This window comes from Desmodus rotundus, chromosome 2 (assembly GCF_022682495.2).
Source record: "Desmodus rotundus isolate HL8 chromosome 2, HLdesRot8A.1, whole genome shotgun sequence".
NCBI classification, from domain to species: domain Eukaryota; kingdom Metazoa; phylum Chordata; class Mammalia; order Chiroptera; family Phyllostomidae; genus Desmodus; species Desmodus rotundus.
Genome location: NC_071388.1, coordinates 205,147,872 through 205,170,306, shown reverse-complemented (window position 1 = coordinate 205,170,306; position 22,435 = coordinate 205,147,872). Strand labels below are relative to the sequence as shown.

General features: G+C 48.9%; 2 protein-coding genes across 6 annotated transcripts in view; one reads left to right on the top strand and one right to left on the bottom strand.

Annotated features, from left to right (window-relative positions):
- Positions 1 to 11,857, bottom strand: part of LOC112307765 (UDP-glucuronosyltransferase 1A6) — a 46,309-nt gene extending 34,452 nt beyond the window's left edge. The window contains exon 1 of one of the 2 annotated variants that reach the window (XM_045198282.3): positions 10,951 to 11,857. In XM_045198282.3, the coding sequence (XP_045054217.2) occupies positions 10,951 to 11,805 (855 nt within the window). In that variant the 5' untranslated portion in view covers positions 11,806 to 11,857. Of the gene's footprint in view, positions 1 to 1,966; positions 2,851 to 10,950 lie in introns of those variants that run through there. The other variant, XM_024563907.3, reaches the window with a different exon arrangement.
- Positions 11,858 to 17,598: 5,741 nt separating this feature from the next.
- The window catches only part of USP40 (ubiquitin specific peptidase 40), a 66,036-nt gene continuing 61,199 nt past the window's right edge, over positions 17,599 to 22,435 (top strand). For 3 of the 4 annotated variants that reach the window (XM_071220745.1, XM_045198052.3, XM_053919230.1), the window contains exons 1-3: positions 17,599 to 17,728; positions 18,744 to 18,956; positions 21,512 to 21,579. In XM_071220745.1, the coding sequence (XP_071076846.1) occupies positions 18,758 to 18,956; positions 21,512 to 21,579 (267 nt within the window). In that variant the 5' untranslated portion in view covers positions 17,599 to 17,728; positions 18,744 to 18,757. The other variant, XM_045198051.3, reaches the window with a different exon arrangement.

Sequence of the window (22,435 nt, the reverse complement as noted above, 5' to 3'; positions counted from 1 at the left end):
TTCAGATCAGCATTACTCAATTTCAGTGCTTATTGACATTCGGGGCCAGGCCATTCTCTGTTGGGATTAACTGGGTGGGTGTTTCTTGTGTTTTGTAGGATTTTTAACAGCATCCCTAGACTTTACTTACTAGATGATGGTGTCACCTCCCAGATTTGGCAGCAAAAATGTCCTCAGGGATTATCTTGCGAGGGGTGAAATCACCCCCACTTGAGAACCACTATCTAGATGATTCTGCAACACCAAAGGAGAAAACTCGGGAACAGAAGAGCTAGTAGTGAGGAACGGAGATCTAGTTTTCTGGGGAAATGCTCCCCCGACTCTTGCAAGAAAATCACGTTGTCGCCCTGGCTGGTGTGGCTCAGTGGATTGATCACAAGCCTGGGAACCGAAGGGTTGCCAGTTCGATTCCCAATCAGGGCACATGCCTGGGTTGCTGGCCAGGTCCCCAGTAAGGGGCACACCAGAGGCAACCACACACATTGATGTTTCTCTCCCTCTCTTTCTCCCTCCCTTCCCCTCTGTCTAAAAGGAAATAAATAAAATCTTTTTTTAAACAAAACCTGGTTTCATCACCTCACAGAGAGAAACTGGACTGTCAGCCTGGACTGCGCTAAGGTGCAGAGGGGAGCGGGTAGGGTGCAGTTTCCTCTGACAGCCCACAAGTGCACACTCTCTCGCTCATCCCCCCCGCCCCATGCACTTTTACGTGCTGCCCACGTGACCCTCACACAACCCTGGCAGGGGCAAGCAGATGGCGCTGGCCCCGCTTTCAGACAAGGAGGCAGAAGTCCAGGGCTACGTGGCCAACAGGAGGCCAGCCAGACCCGCTGACCCACCATTCAACGTTCTTTCTTCCCTGCTTGAGGCTGCTACTTGCAGGCCAACAGGTGACCTCCGGCAGGAGAGTGTCACGGAGAGGGGACTTATCTTGCCTCTGCAACTGCTGCGGCCTTGACCTTGGGCAACGCACACAGAGAGCGGCACCAGTTTGCCCCTTTACGTGACAGAGTTGGACGACCCCGTCTGCAGGCCTGCATCCCATGATTGCAGCTTAAGCGGCCCTGTCCTATTTGCGTCACATTAAGTGTCCCAAGTCTCCTGTGAACTTGGTCTTCCCTGCCCACCACCGCAACATCCTGAGGCTTCCCACGTCATACAGGGAGAGACAAATGCTCAGAGGTAAGCCACCTACCTCGGCCACACAGCCGGGTTCAAATCCAAGCCTTAGACCTCTTACTCTACTGATGCAATGGGGACAAGGGAGGGACCCCTGGAGCCTCACAAGTTTCATTTTCCACAGCAGTGCCTGGCCTTCTTCCCGCTGTGTCTAAGGGTACCCACAGACACCTGCCTGAAGTCAGAGGTCAACATACTTTCTCCGTAAAGTGTTAGATTGTAACTCTGTAGACATAGTGAGCCACGTACACCTCTGTCCCGTATTTCTTATTGTTGTTTTTAATATCCTTTTAAAAACATAAAAACCATTCTTAGCTCTGGCCCAAATAGCCACAGGCCTCTGGGCTGATTTGGTTCAATGGTTGTAGTTTGCTGAGCCCTGGTTTAGGGCCGGCAGAAAAAGCATGACATGGAGTTGGGAGAACAGGTTTTGGCCTGGATTGTTCTCTTAGCTCTGTGTCCTCTTGGGAAAGACTTCTCCTGCTTCTTCAACAGGTAAGGGTAGGATTTGGCCTGGAGACTTCTAAGGCTCATCCGTGATTCTGTGGCTGTCCCCTGACTACCTAGCTAAAGCTATCTCCTGCTGTTGCCAGGCGAGAGCCCTGTCTTCATTTGAAGCCTCTGCATTACTCAAAAGCTTGGCCTCAGGGTTCCCTCCCCACCGACTCCAAGCCAGGCACCCCATTCCAGGTAGCCCTCCCGGTTGACAGCCGCTGGAGGAGCCAAACAAATGAAGGAAGCAAAGGGTGATGGAACAGCACCGTCGCAAAGAAATAAAGCCACCAACCTGAGACAGGACTCCCCTCTTCTTACAGTTGATCCCCCCAATGAAGACCATGTTGGGCAGGACCGGCCTGGGATACTCGAACACAAAGTCGTATCTTAACAGCCAAATGGAAACCTTCTGATACAAGGAGGGCAAGTGCACATCTCTCTTGAGGAGCCCTGAGGCCAAGTCTTCGTACTCTGAATATAGACAGTAAAATAGAAAGCTCTCCAAGTAGTTAACGAGGAAGTTGGCCACCCGTTGGAAGAAGGTCATCCGGTCTGAGAACTGGGTGTAGCACCTGGGAATGTAGGACACGGGGTTCGGGCTGCGGCTGAACGTGTGCTCCAGGGAACACGGGAAGCCCCTGAACAGGTACACGGAGGGCAGGCCCAGGTACTCAGCCAGGATCACCCCGCAGGGCATGGCCGGGTCGGTGAAAAGGGCATTGAACTTGCTGTCCCTGAGGAAATTCAGGGTGGCCGAGTCCTTCAGGAGGCTCTGGCAGCTGGCGAAGACCATGTGCATGAGAACCATGTTGTTCCTGTACTCCACCTGGCTGGCATTCAGGAGCGACCTCCCAGCGAATTGCTGGTTCCCGAAGGTGCGGAAACGCTGCTGCAGCTCCTCCGGATCGAACGGCACCGCGTAGGTTTTCCTGCTGTAGCGTGTGGATTCCTTCAGGAGCAAATTGACTTCTGGCACAAGCACCACGATGTCGTGGCCCCTGTCACTGAGCACCTCAACTATGTCCTTCATACTGAGCCAGTGGCTTCCATCCTGGGGGACCACCAGCAGCTTGTCGCCCAGAACCACACCCGAAAGCGCTAAGAGGAACACCCCTGCAGAAATGCCCTGAAATGCACGCAGGATGCAGGCCATCCTGATGTGCAATACAGGTAGCAACAAGAATACATAATATACACTCCCTAAGCAATAGGACTTTTGGCTACGTTCCCCACCCTGCCCCACCCGCCTCTCCTCACTCTGAATTTTGCAACAACCTAGATTAATATTTAACTATTTTTAAGCACACAGATAATGTGAGCCAACTGTGCTTCTTAGCTTCTGCCTGAGCTTCTGGGTTTCTCTCTTGGTCCGCACCAAAATGCCTGTCTCTCCGGTTTGAGGACAACTTGGAGAGGCCCCTGGGGCTCAGAGCGGCAAGAAAGCAGGAACAGAGCCCTGTTCGAGATTTGAACAACACAGAGGCGCTGCTCACTCCAAATCCTCGTCGGCATGGCGGCGGCCAGATTAAAAGGTAGGCAGAGAAGAGTCTGATAGAACTTTCTAGGCTTCCAACCCGCATGGTTGTGCCGCTGTTATAGGGGGTTTCTGTTACATCAAAGACAGAATCGAATTCTAACAAAGGTGCCGATGCCGCAGTTCCCACTTGGTGGCGAAGAGCACGCATTCTGGAGCCCCACCGCCCCTCACCTGCACTGCTGCACCTGTCACTTGGGGTGGCATCAGGACCTCCCCCCAGGGGTTGTGAGTATGAGCTGAGCATAGGTCCCTTGGAGGGGCTCCCTCTGGGTCTGGCCAGACAGCCAGGTTCTATGTGGCCTGAACTAAGGGGCACTTGGGGGGTTAAGAGCACCCCTAAAACATCTCATGGCCCTGCCCTGCGAATGCAAGAACTATAGGAGGGATGAAGGGGACAGAAGAGGAGGTGGAAATGAAGAAGAGAAGAAAATGCAGAAACAAGAAATGATGGGAAGGCATCAGCTGACAGAGTATTTGATGGAGGTGACTTGACCAGTCAGCAGTCGCCACGAGAAGGTGGCTTCCCCATCAGGACCCTGACACGTTCAGCTTCTCAAACAATTTCCTGTTGTCTTCTTTTCCTAGGGCCACTGTAACAAAGCACCACACTCTGGGTGGCCTGGGAAACAGAGGTTAATTCCCGCTGCAGCTCTGCAGGCTGGGAGGCTGACATCCAGGGGTCAGCTGGGCCGGTTCCTCCCGAGGACTTTGAGGGGGAACCTGTGCCAGGCTTGCTCCCAGCTCCTGGTGCCTAGCTGGCCATCTTCGGAGTCCCTGGGTTTGCAGACCACCGCCCCTTGTCTGCCTCCATCATCACATGGTGTCCTCCCTGTGTGCCCACCTGTGTCCAAATTTCCCCTTCAGATAAAGGCACTAGTGGGTCCTGTTGAACCGGGGCCCGCCCTACTGACCTCATTTCACGTAACTAATTACATCGGCAAAGACCGTATTTCCAAATACGGTCGTGTTGTGAGGTTCTGGGTGTTAGGACTTCAACATATCTTTTTGGGGGAGCACAGTTCAACCCTAATACTCATCCATCATTTCATGCAGTACTAACCTCCAGCTGACCACCCTTCTACAGATGAGCAACCGAGGCCTGCTGCCCAGGAAAGGACTTTTTTTGGTAGCTTACGTAGCTTCAGAAGGAAAAATAAAATTGGCTATTTCTAGATCAGCCGAACTTCGAGGGCAGGGATGATTCATCTTGTTCTCGGCTGTATGCCCAGTGTCCAGAACAACACCTGGCACACAGTAGGCAGTCAGTACAAGTTTGCTGAATGAATGAACTTGCTTTTGATTGGCCTTTATTCTCACATTTCATTTTCTTCTTTGTTTTTTTAAGTTGTCAGGGTTCACACATGAAGTAGAATATTTAAAGAACCATGTGCTAGAACTTCTGGTCCAGATGGAGGCGTAGGTAAACGTGGCTCGCCTCTTTGCACAACCACAGCAAAATTACAACTAGAATATAGACCAAACATCACTCAGAACTGTCAGAAAATCGAGCTGTATGGGAGTCTGACAACGAAGGAATTAAAGAAACCACATTCTTCTGGACCGGTAGGAGGGGCGGAGATGCGGAGATGCTGAACAAGCTGGTTCCAAACCCACGTGCGGTGGTTATAAAACAGAGTGATATCCTGGGAGCGTGGGATCCCAGCCCCACACCAGATCACCCAGCCCAGGGTTCCAGTGCCAGGAAGATAAGTCCCCATATCTCCTGGCTGTAAAAAACCAGTGGGAGTTGGGAGGGTGGAAGAAACAGCAGGATTCTCAGGCACCATATCTGAAATTCCACCCACCCAGCTCACACGGTAGGCCCCGCCCTGACGATCACCTAAGGGCCTACCACATCTAACTTACCGACCCACCCAAGCAACACCCTGGTAACAGTGGCTTTTCCACATGAAGGGCTGAGCTAGGTGCAGGCTTCAAACCCTCTAAATCTGCTCCAACCAGCAACAGCTGAGCCCAGCCCCGTTCCTCTCACTGAGTGGCCCCAGGCCTGGCACAAGCAACGGCCATCTGCAGATCACTTTACAACTTATGCCAAGGGGCCCCAGACAGAAGGCAGGTGGAGGGTGACCTTGGCCTGCACCACCTGGGAAACCCCAGAGCCTGTGCACCCAGGAGACAGTTATAGGCCACGTTGGAGCACCACCCAACCACCTCCATAAGCCACGGAAGAAGGTGGTTGCTAGCCAGGGGCCACAGCCAGTCCCACCAGCTGTCTGGCCTGGGCAAATCCCTTCAATTGACCTGCTGACAGCAATCAAGACTTATCTACAAGAGGAGGGCGTACTCAGCCCACACAGAGGGCACACCTCGAGTACCCGGCTTGGAAGTCCAGAGTGCCACTGGACTCTACAGGACACCTACTACATTAAGCCACTCTACCAAGACAGGGAGTCATAGCAGCTCTACCTAATACATAGAAACAGAAACAGGGAGGCTGCCAACATGAGGAGACAAAGACCATGGCCCAAATGAAAGAACAGAACAAAACTCCAGAAAAAGAACTAAACAAAATGGAGATAAACAACCTGTCAGATGCAGAGTTCAAAACTGGTTATAAGGATGCTCAAGGAACTCACTGGGTACTTCAACAGCATAAAAAATACCCAGGCAGCAATGAAGGATATACTAACTGAAATAAAGAACAATTTACAGGGAATCAACAGTGGAGTGGATGAAGCCAAGAATCAAATCAATGATTTGGAACATAAGGAAGGAAAAGACATCCAATCAGTACAGCAAGAAGAAAAAGAATCCAAAAAATCAAGAATAGTGTAAGGAACCTCTGGGACAACTTCAAATGTTCCAACATTTGCATCATAGGGGCGCAAGAAGGAGAAGAGAAAGAGCAAGAAATTAGAAACCTATTTGAAAAAAATATTGTAAGAACTTCCCTAATTTGGTGAAGGAAATACACATACAAGTCCAAGAAGCACAGAGAGTCCCAAACAAGATGGACACAAAGAGGAGCACACCAGGACACATCATAACTGAAATGCCAAAGGTTAAAGATAAAGAGAGAATCTTAGAAGCAGCAAGAGAGATGCAATTAGTTACCTACAGGGGAGTTCCCATAAGATGGTCAGCTGATGTCTCCAAAGAAACTTAGCAGGCTAGAAGGGATTGGCAAGCAGTATTCAAAGTGATGAAAAGCAAGGACCTACAACCTAGATTACTCTACCCAGCAAAGCTATCATTTATAATAAAAGGGCAGATAAAGTGCTTCCCAGACACAGTAAAGCTAAAGGAGCTCATCCTCACCAAGCCCTTGTTATATGAAATGTTGAAGGGACTTATTTAAGAAAAAGAAGATCAAAACTATGAACATTAAAAAGGCAATAAATAAATAACTATCAACAATGGAATCTAATATGCAAATAAGCAAAACAGAAACAGAATCATAGATATGGAGAATATTGGGATGGGGGCCAGCGGGGACGGAAGTCTGGGGGAGAATGGGGGAAAAGGTGAAGGGATGAAGAAGTACAAACTGGTAGGGACAGAATAGGCAGGAGGATGTTAAGAGCAAGTATAGGAAGTGGAGTAGCCAAAGAATTTATGCACATGACCCATGGACATGAACTAAGGAGGGGGGATCGCTGGAGGGAGTGGGGGCGGTGCTGGGTGGAGGTGGGCAAAGGAGGGAAAATTGGAACAACTGTAATAGCATAATCAATATAAATAAATAAATATTAAACAGCAAAAAATAAAAAAGAAAGAAAGAACCATGTGCTCTTTTTTGGGAAAAGCCAGTCAATGCCACTGTGAGCATGGAATCTCACCCTTGTCTTTCAGAAACAGGGTCTGAGAAGTACCAGCCTGAACAGCATTCAGCGAGAGCCTCAGGTGGGAGTCTGAAGGCTGGGCATCTGCTTCCAGCCCTGCCACCCAGCCAGGGGCGTGACCCAGCTCCCTGTCCGGGGGTCTCTCAACTGAAACCCAGGCAGAGAGGGTCATGTCAATCCTGCTTGATCTATCACGTTGCCGAGGGAGGGTCAAAAGGGCACGGGATGTGGGAACCAGGCTGTCCGAGTGAGAGGCGGTCCCCAGCATGGCTAGAACGGACTTGCCCAGTGCCAGTCACGCACAGTGACTTGGCACACAGAGTCGCGTACTAACCCATGCCTGCTGGCTCGGAGGCACGCTGGGCCCCGGAAACGTGAAGAAGCCTGAGGAACAGGATGGAAGGGACCAGGCTAAGTACAGGGCTGGGCCCCAGAATGCAGCCAAGATGCAAATTTATCCCAGCCTCCCCGGGGCAGGGAGAGGTGGCAGCAGGGTTTTCGCCCTACAATGATCAGCGCCAGGAAGGGGGCCGCACCCTGATTTGGGTCTGTCTAGACAATAAGAAGACCCAAAATGGTCACAAAGGGAGCACAGTGCAGGTCCACCCCTCCAGGGCAGGTACAGCCCAGCAGGTTCTTTCAAAGAACATTGCATCTGGAGGGGTTCCATCTGCCTGCGTGGTGGTTCCGGTGGCCAGGAGAAATGGGGCAAGCACGGGCCACTCAGCAACCATAACAAAGGAACTACTCAGAAGAGACGTAAAGTAGGACTTCCACTCACCTGCATTTACGATGGCAAAATAACCCTAGGACACGGGGTGGAGGGTGAACACCATGTCTAGGTTCCAAAGATCAAAGTCCTCGCGATACTTGGCTTCATGCTGCACCCTGCCGCTGTCTTCTCTGCTCGGCACTCTCTTCCCCCAGCTCCTCAAGGTCTCTCCTCCCCACCCAGCCAGGCCCCCTGGTACCAGTTTTCTTCACTCCCTTGACTTTTCTTCCAAAGCATGTTTCATAATTTGTAACTGGTTAATGTCTGCCCCCCCCATTGGCTGACAAGCCACACACACAGAAGGCTCTCAATAGATATTTGTTCAATAAACAACCTTGTGTGTTAACTAACAAAAAAAGGAGAGTCAACTGTATGTTATTGTGTAACACCACACAACCAACAAATGTCATATCCACTGAATGATCAGAGGCCACAAGATGTAAGCCAAACACACACTTGGCAAATTTCACAGCGTATAACTTCCCAAAAGGCCACAGGCAGGACATTTCCTGAAAAGTCTCCAGTCAACAGAGGGAGGCAGCCAAGTGCAAGGTTAGGCGCAAGGGCTCTGAAGTCAGAATGTTGGGTTTATTGGACACGAATGCTCACAGCAGCATATTTGCCAGAACCAAACATGCAAACAGCCCAGTGTGCATGGACGGACGGATGGATGAGCAACATATAATCTAGCCATGCAATGGAATACTATTCAGCCATGAGAAAAACGAAGAACCTACACATGTTACAAAACCTGTAGACTTCGAACACCAAGTGCGAGAAGTCAGTCACTAAGGACTACATAGTACATGATCCCATTTGTGCAAAATGTCCAGAATAGGCAAATACGTAGAGACAGGAAGTAGACTCATAGTTTTGGGGGCGGCCGGGGGGTGGGGCGGGTTACAGCCAGTGGGCATGGGCTTTCATTTTAGAGTGTGTGTATGGGGCGGGGGGACGCACTGGAATTAGAGAGAAGCGATGTTGCTTGTATTCATGAGTATACTAAAGACCACTGGATTGTATATTTATAAAGGGTGAAAGTTGTGGTATGAATTACATCTCAATTAGAAAAAAAAAGAATGTCTGGGTTCAAATCCTGTCTTCCCACATCCCAGAGGCATGACCACAGGCAAGTCACTCGACCTCTCTGTGCCTCAGTTCCTTTACCTGCAGAGGGGGCTTGGAATAATGCCAACCTGTGTTAGCCTTTGTTAAAATGAATTGGTAAATACCCCTAAGGGACAGTCCAGACATCTGAGGGCTAGATGATTCTTGGAGGCTCCCAAAAAGAGGACAATATTGACATCTGAACATTTTTTAAAACATTTTTAAATTTTTTATTTATTGATTTGAGAGAGAAGAGGGAGAGAGAAATATTGATTTTTGATGTCCCACTTACTGATGCACTCATTGGCTGACTCTTGTATGTGCCCTGACCAAGGATTGAACTCACAACCCTGGCACATTGGGACAGTTCTCTAACCAACTGAGCTACCTGGCCAGGCTCTTTTTTTTTTTTTTTTTAAGAGCCTGATCCTATGGTTAATGTTAATATTGTGGAGGTTGGAAAATGTATATCTCCCACCCAATTACAGCCATCACGGATTCCTTGCCACACACCAGGCATCATCATTCTTAATCTGAAAAAGAGCTCTGTGCGGTGGTACTATTTTATCCCTACTTAACTTAGTTTGGCACCTGTGCTTCTTTACCAAAGGCTACATGGCCCCTAGTGTCAGAGCTGGAGGCGGTATGCACCTAGGTCTGGATGGCCCCAGAGCCCAGGCTCTCAAATGCCGTGTGGCATCGCCTCCTGATCCCTCCAGTGTTTAGAGCATGCCCTGGGCACAACCTCACTGCTCACTTACCAACCACCGCCCCACCACCGGGCATGAGCCAGCCAGCGGGATGCCCTTCCTGGTTGCCCCCCTGGGTGACAGGGTTCATAGCGAGGAAGTGGCATAGAAAGGAAAACCACGGGTAAGAAAGGAGGTGGAGAAAGAAAGTGGAATAGAGAGAAAAAATTATCGGAGAGGGGCAAGGAAGAGGGATGGAGGACACAGGAATGGAGAAAAGTCTGCAATGGGATTTTGTGAAATTGAGAGCCAAGGCTGTATCAGCTGGGGTTGTCTTGCTCCTTAAGATTGAGTGACACGTCCATGCAATGTCCTGTCCACAGAATCAGGCCCTCCCGGTCACTGTCACCTTCCAATTCTAATTTGCAACTTCTGCTGAATCCTGGTCTCCTTTTCTATGTCTTTAGGATATTCTTTTACTTCAAATCAAACATAAGACTCAACCCCTCGATGCCTCACTCATGCAGCAGCTCCAAAAGCCAGGCTGTTTCACGTAGCAAAACTTTTATGAAGGTCAAGGATCCCTAAGTTAGGAGCTGTCTCAGCCCAGCACGGAGAAAACTTCTCTAAACCACAGGATCCACCCTCTGATTCCTGAAAGTCTTCTTGGCCACTAGCGAACTCTCGCCTGTCACAGGATTCCTTACACCCCAGCCTCCTCTCTCCCTTCCCTACACGTCTCAGGCTATGGAAATATATGCATGTGAAGAACTTATTTTAAAATGATTAATACAGTCATACTTATAAAAAGAAAAGAAAAAAAGCTTAATTATCAATCAATACTGGTTGCTAGAATAACTACGGTGCATCCAAAATGAAGAGTGTTACGTAATTCTTAAAAAGAATGCCACACATTTGCATGTATTGGCTGTGAAAACTCCGTGATTTATCAACAGATGAAAAAAAAAAACAAGGTAAGGTAAAGAACAATATGTCCAGTCTGATAGCAGATTTCATTGTCATAAACACAAGTGTGAGGATTTACAAGACCTATTGCATATATGTAAAATAATTTCAGAAAAATTTGGATAATATGGATACAAAACTGCTAAGAGCAATTTTCTAAGGGGGTTGCACTGGACTAGCAAAGCAAAGTTTGATTTCTTACTGTTTTTCGATATTTTTTCCAAGTGCATATCAAAGGGGACAGCTTATAAAATTTGCCAACACAATTAAATGAATTGACACAAAGTAATTCATCGAACCAGGCAGGAATTGCAAATGTTGCTAATGGAAACTAAGGAAGCTGTTTCTCTTCCCCGCCCAGGCCAGACTGTCGGGGAGCGCGCTGAAGGACAGGCAACTCACCGGGGACAGAGGCTTTCCCGGGAGGCAGTTGATGCCGCCAACGAAGACCATGTTGGGCATCACAGGTTTGGGATAGTCCAACACAAAGTCAGTGCGCAGCAACCAGATGGACACCGGGCTGACAAGGTCATACACTGTGACGGTTGTCTGCAGAATCTCGGAGGCAACTTCTAACCCGGTTTTGAGAAGATAGCGACAAAATAATCGTTGCTCCAAGTGGGTGATGTGGTTCCACACCCTCTCCCGGAAGGTCATGGTGTCCGAGAACCCCAGGACGCCTTGCGGAACGTACGAGAGAGGACTGGGGCACTGCACCCCTTCTTCCAGGTAGTGGCAGAACAGCCCCCTGGCAAAGACCACAGACGGCAGCGAGAAGTACTTGGCTACAATTAAGCCACACAGATCAAAAGGATCTAGAAACACCGCATCAAAAGAACTGTCTTCTATGTATTTCACTAATTTTTTGTCATTAAACAAACTCCTACAACGTGAAAAGAAGTAGTCCAGAGCATGGTTGGATGATCCCATTAGCAGAGAAGGCAAATTGCTCCCCCGAGTCTTCCAGCGAGAGTCAGAGAAAACCTTGAACTGGCGGTTCACGTCCTCCAGAGTGTATGACGTGGAGTAAGTCTTCACTGTGCACCTGGATGAGACTTCCAGGTTCCGATTCACCTCCGGCTGGACCAGGACCACCTCGTGCCCTCTGAGGACGAGACTCTCCACAGCAGAACGCATGGTAAGCCAGTGGCTCCCATCCATGGGAACCACCAGCAGCTTGCCAGCCCGGGCACAGCCAGGTGCCAGCAAGAGACACACACACAGAAGAAGGAGTCCCGTCAACACCGCAGGAGCCATTGGAGAACGGCAGCCCAGAGCCACCCGGCTGCCTGGATTCCAAGCTTCTGTGATAGATGCTGTAGGCGGAAGAAGTACAGGCACAAATGCTGCCCCAGGGCAGGGCGTGTATTCATAACAAAAAACAAATGAACGAAAATCCCAAACCACTCACTGCCAACGATTTACTCATAAGAACTTAGTGAATAATATGTTTTCCTGGGTTGTTTCCCAGACAAGAATAGTTCTGATCTTTGAATGGGCGGAGACCATGCCGTGTACTGCAATGCCAGTTTGCAAAGAGAATTATTAAGCAATGATTTTTGGGCCCTGAGTACTCAGAGAGAAATAAAGAAAAGTCAAGTTCAATAAAGCTGTTTTTGGGGAGTATGTCTAAAAGGAAAATCTGGATGTTATCCTCAGACTACCAAAGTCTCTTTGCCTAGAGACTGACGTCCAGTTCCAAGGAAAGACTGGACGCCCCTGACCACTGACTCCCCCCTGGCAGGGGAGCCACGACCTGCTGCTCGTCTTGTCCATTTCCGAACACTCCAAGGCCTCCGAAACAGTGAGATGAGATTGACTACCCAACGTTGCAGGTTTGTGAGAAAATTTTAAACTGTCGTTTGCAATTTTGTTATAAATCTGAGGTTTTTCTAAAATTATATTTTTATTTAAAACAACCTAGCGACTGGGAGAAAATATTTGTGGTGCATCTATGATGTCTAAAATATATAAAGAATTCTCAAAATTCAATAATGTGAAAACAAAAGAAAAAGAATTTTTAAAAATCAGCAACAATCTGAGCAGACATTTTACCAAAAAGAAAAAAAGAAAAGATAGACATGGCAGACACATAAAAAGATACTCGATGTTTTAAGTCATTAAGGAAATCAAATTAAACACAATTTAATTTACACACCCATTAGAATGACTAAAGATGAAAAGATGACCCATACCAAATGTTGGTGCGTATGTGGAGGAGTGGGACCCCTCGTGTGCTGCCAGGGGACTGCACAGTGGTGTGGCAGTGACTTAGAAAGGTAAACAGGCACCCATCGTACACTTGGCCGCCCAGAATTAGACGCAGCACAGGGCCCAGCACAGTGCATGCCCTTGACATGCAAAGTAAGCAATCTGGAGCCACCGGGGACAATATTCCTCAGCCTTGATTATCCTGGAGTCAGGGAACAAGCAAGTAGGAGACACCCCTATCACCGGGAGCCTGCTAAAGCATTCTAACCAGCCAGTCCTGACCTGTTTCTCCTGCCCTGCCTCCCCTTCCACAAAACCCCAATGAAGGCCCTGGCACAGGCCAACCCCCCGCCCCACCCCCTGTATCCTGCTCCTTCTGCTTCCTGACCAACCCTGGTGCTGCCCTTGTGGCCCTGCGTGGCGTGCACCCCTCGCCTCTCGAGGACCTGTGCTGATAATAAACTTTGTTTTTCTGAGCCTCTCCTGTGTCTCCCCTTGTAACCACACCTAACGGACCACCACATAAAGGAACGCAGAAAACTTCCACACAGAAGCTTATATATGACCATCCATCGCAACTGTGTTTGTCACATGAAAAACTGGAAACAGCACAGACACCTGTCCACAGGTGAATGGATAAAGAAGCTGTGTTTCCTCTGTACTGTGGAACACTTCTTGGCAATAGAAAAAGGGTAAACTTCTCATGTATGAGCAGCAATGATGAATTTCAAAATAATTCTGTAGAATAAAATATGCCAGCCCCCCCCAAAAGAGTCCATACTATATAGTTCCACTCATATAGAATTCCAGAAAATGCAAACTAATCTATAGGGACAAACAGCAGGTCAGCTGTGGGATCCTGGGGAGGCAGGGAGGGGTGGAGAGGAGAAGGGTGCGGAGAAGGGTAAAGCTGGAAGGATTACCCGTAGGCACAGGGAAGCTTTCAGAGGCTGTTAGGAGTTACATTGTGTCCTCCTCACACCCCATAGAAAAGATATGTTGAAGTCTTAACCCCCTGGACCTCAGGATATGACCTGACTTGGAAATAAGGTCATTGCACATGGAATTAGTTAAGACAAGGCCACACTGGAGTAGAGTGGCCCCCCATTCCCATGTGAGCTGTGTTCTTGCAGGAAGACAGCCCCATGAAGACAGGGGCACGCAGGAGAAGGCCACATGATCAGAGAGACTGGAAAGAGGGGGAGCCAAGGAACTGCGGGAAGCTAGGAAGAGGCAAGAAGGATTCTCCCCTCAGGGCTCAGAGGGAGTGAGGCACTGCCAGCCCACTTATGTCAGACTTCTGGCCCCAGTTTGCCGTCCTTTGTTTTCATACCCAGGGAAATCAGTACACGAGTGGGGGCCTGTGTATCTGAAACAAAATTCCCACGTAAGTGCCTTCCTCCTCAGCGCCCTGACTTTTCTTTCCACTTCTACTTTATTATCATTCTTTTCCCTTCTTCCTTTCTCTTTTTAAATGCTGATGACTACCCCTCTCAATTTGTTAAGGTACTAATAAGGTGCAACTTTGGGCTTGAAAGAATCTTGTTTATAGCATTGGGTACAGATTGCCTAATAAATAGATTAAGTAACACAGCATAGATAAGGAATCAAAAAGTATCGATGAAATCACAGGTTTTTCAGGCCAGGGCCATGGTTTTTTACCTTACACCAACCCTTGGTCAAAATCCCAATTTTTGCAAAAGTAATCACGAGCCCTGAAGAAGCTGGGCCCAGATTAGCACAGTGTGCAGGGGCAGGGCCCACAGACACAGGGCAGGGCGGGGTTGGGGGAGGCGCCATGGGATTTCTGGCACGGGTGGGGCCTAGAAGTTTGGTGTTGTTCCAGTGAATGCAGGGGGCCCCACGACTATATAAACTTTTAGTGAAAACAATTTTTAGAAGACCACCTAAAATTAAGTACGGTTTTGTACCCTATTCATCGCCTGGACCTCCCCTCTTGCCAACATGGCCCATCTTGAACCCATGTCTGAAGCAATCTGTTTTATCTGCAGACATCCCAGACTTTGGGGAAGCTCTTTGTTATAGTACCAATTAAAAAGCTGCTCCCCTGGTCCTAATTTATTTGTTCAGGCCATACAGCTTATACTCTGATAGCATTCAAATGTTATCTCACTAGCTCCTAAAATTTAATAACTCCCACTCTACCTGAGCTCTTTTCCCTCTCCCAGTCTGGTTCAGTAAATGCCATGTTCATCTACCTGGAGTTTTAAGTAAAAACGTACAAGCTATCAGTGTCCCACAGCCCCTCCATTCGATCTGTATCAGTCAGGGCTCCATCAGAGAAGCGGAACCCCCAAAGACACGAATAGTCAGGAATCTGTCCTAGGGGTTTGACCCATGGAGGAGCTGGTTGAAGGGATCTCTGTCAACAGTCTTTACCACTTATGCTGGAGCCTCAGGACAGCAGGGTGGGTGGGTGTGCCGTAGGGAAGAGACAGACGAGCTTGGACCCACAGGGATGAACTGGAATCCACAAGAAGGGACTAGAACCTCGAACTCTTCTCACTGCCTCCAACCTTGATGACATGGGGGGCCCGCAGGAGAACTCTGTGCTCTTCCTCACAGAGCTACATGCACACCTGTCCCAGGTGTGGGAGGAGCTGAAGGAAGAGCCAGGGACAGGAAGGGCAGTTGCATGTCTAGCTGCTGCTTTATGCCAGTGAGGCGAGTCTGCAGATAGGCGATAATGTGTGCGAGCTACAGAAGTGTCCATCTCAAACTGCTACATGCAAGGAAACAAAAACAGCTCTTGCAATTTCAGGCAAAAATGTCTCTGTGACTAACCCTAATTAGAAACATACATGGAAAGGAAAATCTGGGAAGCAAAACTCAGCTCAGCCCCATTGACACATTACAAAGCCACCACATGACCAAGTTCTGTCTATCTCCAAAACACATGTCAGGTCTGTCCCTCTCTCTACTGCCACGGACGTCACTCCTCCATCATCTCTTGCTTGGACGCCAAGAACAGCCTCCTAAACTGGTCTTCCTGCTTTACTCTTGCCCTGCAGTCAGAAGCCAGAGGGGTCTCTTCAAACATCAATCACAATGCTGTCTTTTGCATAAGACCATTGCATGGCTTCCCGTTGCAATTATAAAATATCCTCACCTTGGCCAAAAGGCGGGTGAGTCCAGCTTCCATCCACCACTTCAGCTAGCTTCCATTTGCTGTTTCCACTCATTTAAGGCCTCCTTCCTGCATCTCGAATGGGACAGTTTCTTTCCCATTTCAGGACCTTTTAACTGCTGTTTTGTCAGCCTGAAAGGGTCTTTCCTGGGCTCTTCACATGCCTCCTCCTTGGTTAGTTATCCTCTAAGAAGTCTGCTCTGAGGCCAGCATCAGAGACAGCCCCGCCTGCATCCTTGCATTTACCGTCACATTTCTCTGTTGTTTCCCTCAGGTTACTTACCACTGTTGCTGTCATCTGGCTTTTTCTTAGTTTCCTCCACTGTTGAGTGAGCACCATGAACTTAGGGACCCATGTCAGTCCAATTAATATTGAATCTCAAGCATCTAGCTCTGTGCCTGCCACTTAGTAGATGCTTATTAAATAAAAACAGATGTTTACTGAATGTTTATTAAAGAATGGATGAATACATGAATGAGAAAATGAAAAGCAACTCATCGCTCCATACCAGGGAACAACCAAACCCCAGCCTGGGTAACTGATCCAGTCCTTCTCTGGGTCTTTTTCTTCTACAGAGCAGCTTGTGCACCACCCCCTGATCTGTCTGGCTTCTTGTAATCCCTGCCGCAGTCACGCTCTGGAATTTCCAGGGCTGATGCCCTCAGTTCGGAGAGGTCTCAGCCTCCCTGCCCACAATTGTTCCAGTTTGAACAGCCTGCATGGTAGAGCCAACCTTCCAGTGCTTATTACTGACCAGGGAATGGGATTTTGAGGAATATCTGTTATTTGGATGAGGGGGATGAAGCATGGCCGGCAACAGAGAAGCAAAGGGCAGAAAGGGAAGCAGCAAGAGAGAATGCTGGGGGGTCAGGAGGAGTCATGAAAAGGAGGCCACCAAGGAGTGATGTGGTGGAGTGAAGGCGGCTAAGAACTGAGGACTGGCTATTCCCACACGTTTCTTCCTCTAGACCTTTGGCCTTTTAGCTGGCCCACTGCCCCTGGTTCTTGCCCTGCCAACTCCCTTGGGCTGACATTCACTTGGACTTCTGTGTGGCAGCTATTCTCTCCCACCTTTAGCTCAAGTCCAGAGGATCTTCTCCCTGTGTCCCTCATTCATTCCGGGGTGGAGGCTGGGCTGGGTCGGGGAGATGCCAGAAGCAGAGCCTACTTACATAAGCTATTAGAACAGTCCACCAAAGGTATTCAAGTCTGCAAGAAGGGATAATTTTGATGCATTTTTAGTGTATTCTTGTGCATGCCACTTAGAGTCTGTGCAGACAAAATAAACAAAATTGAGGGTATTTTAAAGAGTCAAGGTTACGTGGGACATGTTTCACTAGGGATAACTGGAAAATGTCTTTGAATGTGCATGGCAAAGTTGAAGCCCTTACACAAATGTTGCCAATGTTTAGGTAACCTGGGAATCAGCCATTTCAGACGACTAAGTGATCTTTGCGTACTCTGCTGCAACTAGCATGGGCTGCAGACAACAGTAAGTATACATTTTAAATGTGGCTGAGTGAGTGGCCGGCTGACCTAGAAGACCCACGGACCTGGGAACCCACGAGCTGACAGGGAGCAAGCGCGGCCCTCCCACCACGATCCCCGAACTCTCCGGGCAAAGAACTACATTGCCCAGAAGGCCGCGCGCGACAGGTGGTGCTCCCGCGGGGCATCCTGGGAGGAGTAGTCCGCGCGTTCCAGAAATCGCTCACGCTCGGGCCTGCGGGAGACACACCTGCGCCAACACGGTGGCACTTTTGTGGGGCGCGACCGTTCTCTTCGAGTTTTGGCCGGGGCGGGGGTCTGGGCTTTAGGCAGTAAGTGGAGCTAGCGGCCGGGGTTCTCGGGAGGGACGTGGGAGGCCTAAGGGGACCGTGTGGGCGGCACGGCCTGAGGAGGGGCTGACGAGGGGCTGCCGGGGGCGGTGTCGGGCCCGGGAGTGTTGGCGTCTCAGCCGGAGGTCGGCCTCCTCGCGCCCCTAGGCCCCGCGGTGACTTGGAGGGCTTGAGGGCCTAGCCTCGGCCGGGAGTGGGAGAGCCAGGCGTCCAGACCACGACCTCGAGGTCACCTTTGCGAGTTCCATTTTGTGTGCTTCTGAGGAAAAGGTGGGAAAGGAAGACAGTTGCGTTCCAACGTGTCCCGCCGCTCAGGAACCGTGCTAGGAACTTGGCGAGTCCCCTCTGCAGGGGGCCCTCCGCCGCTGCAGCGGGCGGCCTGGGTCCCCGGAGCTCACGTGGGCTGAGGGCGAGCCTTTCGCTCAGTAGTTTCGGCGGCCGCCTTTTCCTCCCCCCCAAGCCCGGCGGCCCGCTCTCCAGCCTCGGGGCCGGGCACGGAGCTGCGGTAAAGGTTAAGTGTTACAGCGTCGCTTTCGTTTCCGTGCGGTAACCTGCGAACGAGGAGCGTGAGCAGCAGAGATTGTAGGAAGTGACTGGCGGTCCCGGGCCCTTGTCCGCGCTCAGAACCTAGGATTGCCTTTGCCGGCCCAGCAGACTAGGTGCGGTGATGGGTTTTCCTTTTTTCATTACTGATGCTGCTGTGCCTTTTCAACAGAGCTGTCTTTACCTTGGGCCAAACCCGTGCGCCGAGTGCCTTGCCTTAGTTCTGTCGTGTGATTGTGTAAGTGGCCGCGCGTGATAGGGGGACTCCGGGGTCGTGCGCAGCAGGGATGAAATCACATCCGGGCCTTGACGCCTCCAAAGCCCAGACAGCCCGTGCACTTTCCAAGGAGTGACCTAAAATCCATACTCCCGGGTAGAACACAGGGAGATGTGGGGGAGGTTTGCTATAAAAATAAAAGCATTTTATAACGCGTCATACTTTGTTTACGGGTAGCATTTAGTTTCGCAATGTTTGGGGACCTGTTTGAAGAGGATTGTTCCAGTGTGTCAAATAATCAGTATGGAAAAAGGAGGAAAGTCAAGACCAAAGCATTGGAGCCCCCTGCTCCTAGAGAATTCACCAACTTAAGCGGAATCAGAAATCAGGGTGGAACTTGTTACCTCAATTCCCTCCTTCAGACTCTTCATTTCACACCTGAATTCAGAGGTATGCTACCCTACGTGCCTTTGATTAGCGATATGCACCCTCGCCTGTGCACAGAATTCGCTTTGCGAGAGCAGAACGAGACAAAAACAAGACCAGGTATCTTCAAGGTGTGTTCTGCAGCATGCGCTTACCAATAAAACACCTGACGGGAGAGTGAAACTTTGATTATCTTACATGTATTCTGTGTAATGACAGTGATGATTCGTAACAAAATAAGAGACGAAGGCAGTGTTTCTTTTCTAATTCGGATTTAAAAGACGACATAGAGACAGTTTTGTTGTAAGCGCCGGCTTTCATTATTTACACTATTTGCATTTTGAGTTTTAAAATTTCTCCGAAGTAATAAACGCCTAAGCCACAGGCACCCAGAGCAGTTTTATCCTGCCTTTTGGAATGGGGACGGGGGTCACGTTCCCCACGCAGGCCGCAGGCCTTCATCTGCAGTTCTGCAACGCAGGACACTCTGACAGCCGGTCCTTCCGTGACTTGTTTGGAGTCGGAACCTGATCTGGTGTGAGGCCCAGTCCAGCCTGGTTATCTCACTTGGGTGAATATTCATTAATTTGTTGCAGTAATGCTAATCTCCTTGATTAACCAATGCTATTTGTCCCACACCCTGGGGGAGTGGGTAATGTTACCGTAATGTTAACCCTTTCTTCATAGTACCTTTCTAAAATCTGGAAGGAGTGCATTCCAAAGACCCTAGAAGTTAGACAAAGGGCTCACATGCAAGGAACAGCAACCCACTCAAATCTGCTCAATTTAAAAGGGGATTTATTGTCAGAATATAGGGGACTCCCAGGAAAGACCTACAGGAAGTAAGGCCAACCTTGGTGGACCCTTCATTTCTTGCCCCTGTTTCTCTCTACCTGTTTGTCCCATTCCCATCTCTGCAGACTCGCTTCCTCCGGAGGAGTCATACTCTCCCGTTGCCTGGATTTCATTGTGAACATTACTCGGCCTTCACGTGGCCCCAAAGGGTGGCCCCGAAGGGCGCCCCCAGCTCTGCATGGCTCTGCAGCTCAGCTCTCCACAGTCTGTATTCCGAGGACAAACAGCCTGGTTCATCCCGTATCGACTTTGCAACACACCCCTTCCCACCACTGCACAACTTACCAAATCTTTGTGACATTTTCTGTTGCTTTTAAGCTTAGAAAGACTCCTGACTCCAGAAATTGAGTAAACATTTACCCTTCTCCCCTTCCCAGGGCTATTCTAATGGATTGGGCTGTAGGTGGGACTTAAGAGTGGAGCCTCTTGTCCTTGACTCCATCCCCTCTATAAAAGTATCTCCCTGACACATTCAGTAATTCCATCATTAGAACTTTTCAGCATGAATAAGCCAAAAAGGGAGGCGGGGGGTGAGAACTTCTCCAAGTTCTAATGTAATTGAAGTTTAAGGGCACCTTGAAGTGGAAAAGTAGCCTTAAAAAGAAACTGGGGTAGGTGTTTGGGTTGGGGCAGTCATGGAGAATACCACTGGGCAAGAACAGGGCTGAGAGTCCCAGGACATCGTCCCTTAGCAAAGGAGGTGACAGGCCCAGCACATGGGTTGGCATCTGGGTGCGGATCCCGCACTCGTGAGGCCTAGCATGAATCCTGATGCTCGTGGAGGGGGAGGTAGAATTTAGAGTAAGAACTGGGGGAGAAAAGTCTTGGAGCTTTTTGCAACCATATTTTATGGAGTAGGGCTAGATCGGGTCCACTGTACTCCCAGGTCAGTGTCGCTGAGCCCAGTGGGAGGTGACTGTAAAAGTCCTTGTGTGGTTTTTGTGCTTTCACCTTTAGTGCTGTGGCTCGCGTACCCCAGCTCCTCCCAGGAACACGGGAGGGGCAGAGCACTCAGAACAGTGATCACTGGGCAGTGGTGGCTGCCAGTAGGGGACAACACGCGTCCTCCCTTCTCTCCCTGACGTGTGTCAGAGTTCCCCAGTAGGAGCTCCTCCCGGCTTGAATATGGACTTCCCAAAAGGTTCAGATGTCTCTCTGCCGGGTGGCATAGCTAGATGTTGGATTGCAAAAAAAGTCCTGGAGACTGGCACTGGGTCACCAACTTATTTTTCCAGCTCAGACCACTGCCACCTGTTACCACCCTCGACACAGGAAGGACACTTACACACCCAAAAGAGGAAGGGCCTGGCTGCAGGGTGAAAGGGGGTCCTTCTCAGGAGGGGATGGTAGGAAACATCACATGTGGCTTGTTATTAATCATGCGGGACATTATTATATATTTGTTACATTTCCTAAGATTCCTTATGTGGCTTTAGGGACCCACTGCCATAGGCAGTAGGAAGCCATCGCAGATTTCTGATGTTACTGTTTTTAGTTTTATATGCATAATTTTCCTTTTCTAGATCTTTCATACTGAAACCCTAGCATGCCCTTTATAGTCAGTGGTTAAAAATAATGTTACCAGAAAGTACAATGTGTGGAGTACGGGTAGAAATATTGCCAGACTCACATTTCTGAATCGTTAACTGATTTTACGTACTGGTGGTCTTGTTTTTCTAAGATGAAATGATGTCATTTACATCTCTGATTCTACTTTTGTTTAGAAGCTTTATTTGCTCTTGGCCCAGAAGAACTTGGTTCTTTAAAGGAAAAGGATAATCCTAATGCAAAGGTATTAAATTTATGATTTACAAGGGTTTTTTGCAGTATTGAGGGAATGTTTTATAAGGAAAGAATTAAGTTTCTTATAGAATCAGTAATTTTATTAATTACCAAATATGATTCTTATTTTCAGAGAGTAACTTGGCTTATTCCCTACTAGTAATGGAATTTTCCTTCCAAAAAAACATTACTTTTCCACATGTCATGTTGCTGCAGCTTGATAGGCACACCTCACTCTACTGTATTTATTCTCTCTTCTGGAGAAGGAAGTATTTGCAAATCATCCACACTAGCCTACCAAAAACTCCCCTTAACGCACTCATTTGTAACAACAACAAATAGAGACCAGTATTCTTTCTGTTTGGTATTCTGGAAATAAATTGAGTGAGAAATTGCTTTATCATAAGTGCAGATCTAATCATGTTCCTTCCCTGCTTAAACATAGTTCAGAAGTTTGTTGCTTTCTGGCTAAACTCGGTACTTCTTATGAGGAGTCAGCTTTCCATGACCCAGCCCAGTGCGTCTCAGACCCCCCGCCCCACAGAGGGCCAGTTTCTCTCTGTGTGTGTGTGTGTGTGTGTGTAATTCCCAATCTGCTGCATGTCATAACTTCTATAGGATACAATAAAGATGTGGCAACATCAACTTGCCATAGAAGTTTCTAAAGGCTGATTCTCACTTTAAATGCTTAAATGTGGTACAGAGCAGGCTCTGAGCCGCATTCCCTGACAGCCTGGCCCTCACCACCCCAAATAAGGCAGGACTGGGCTTGGAGCCTGCAGGAAGAAAGTGAGGCAGGGTGCAGCCAGCCCACGACTGGGAAACTCCTCATGGGAATATGTCTTTTTTGGAGGTATTTTCAAGAA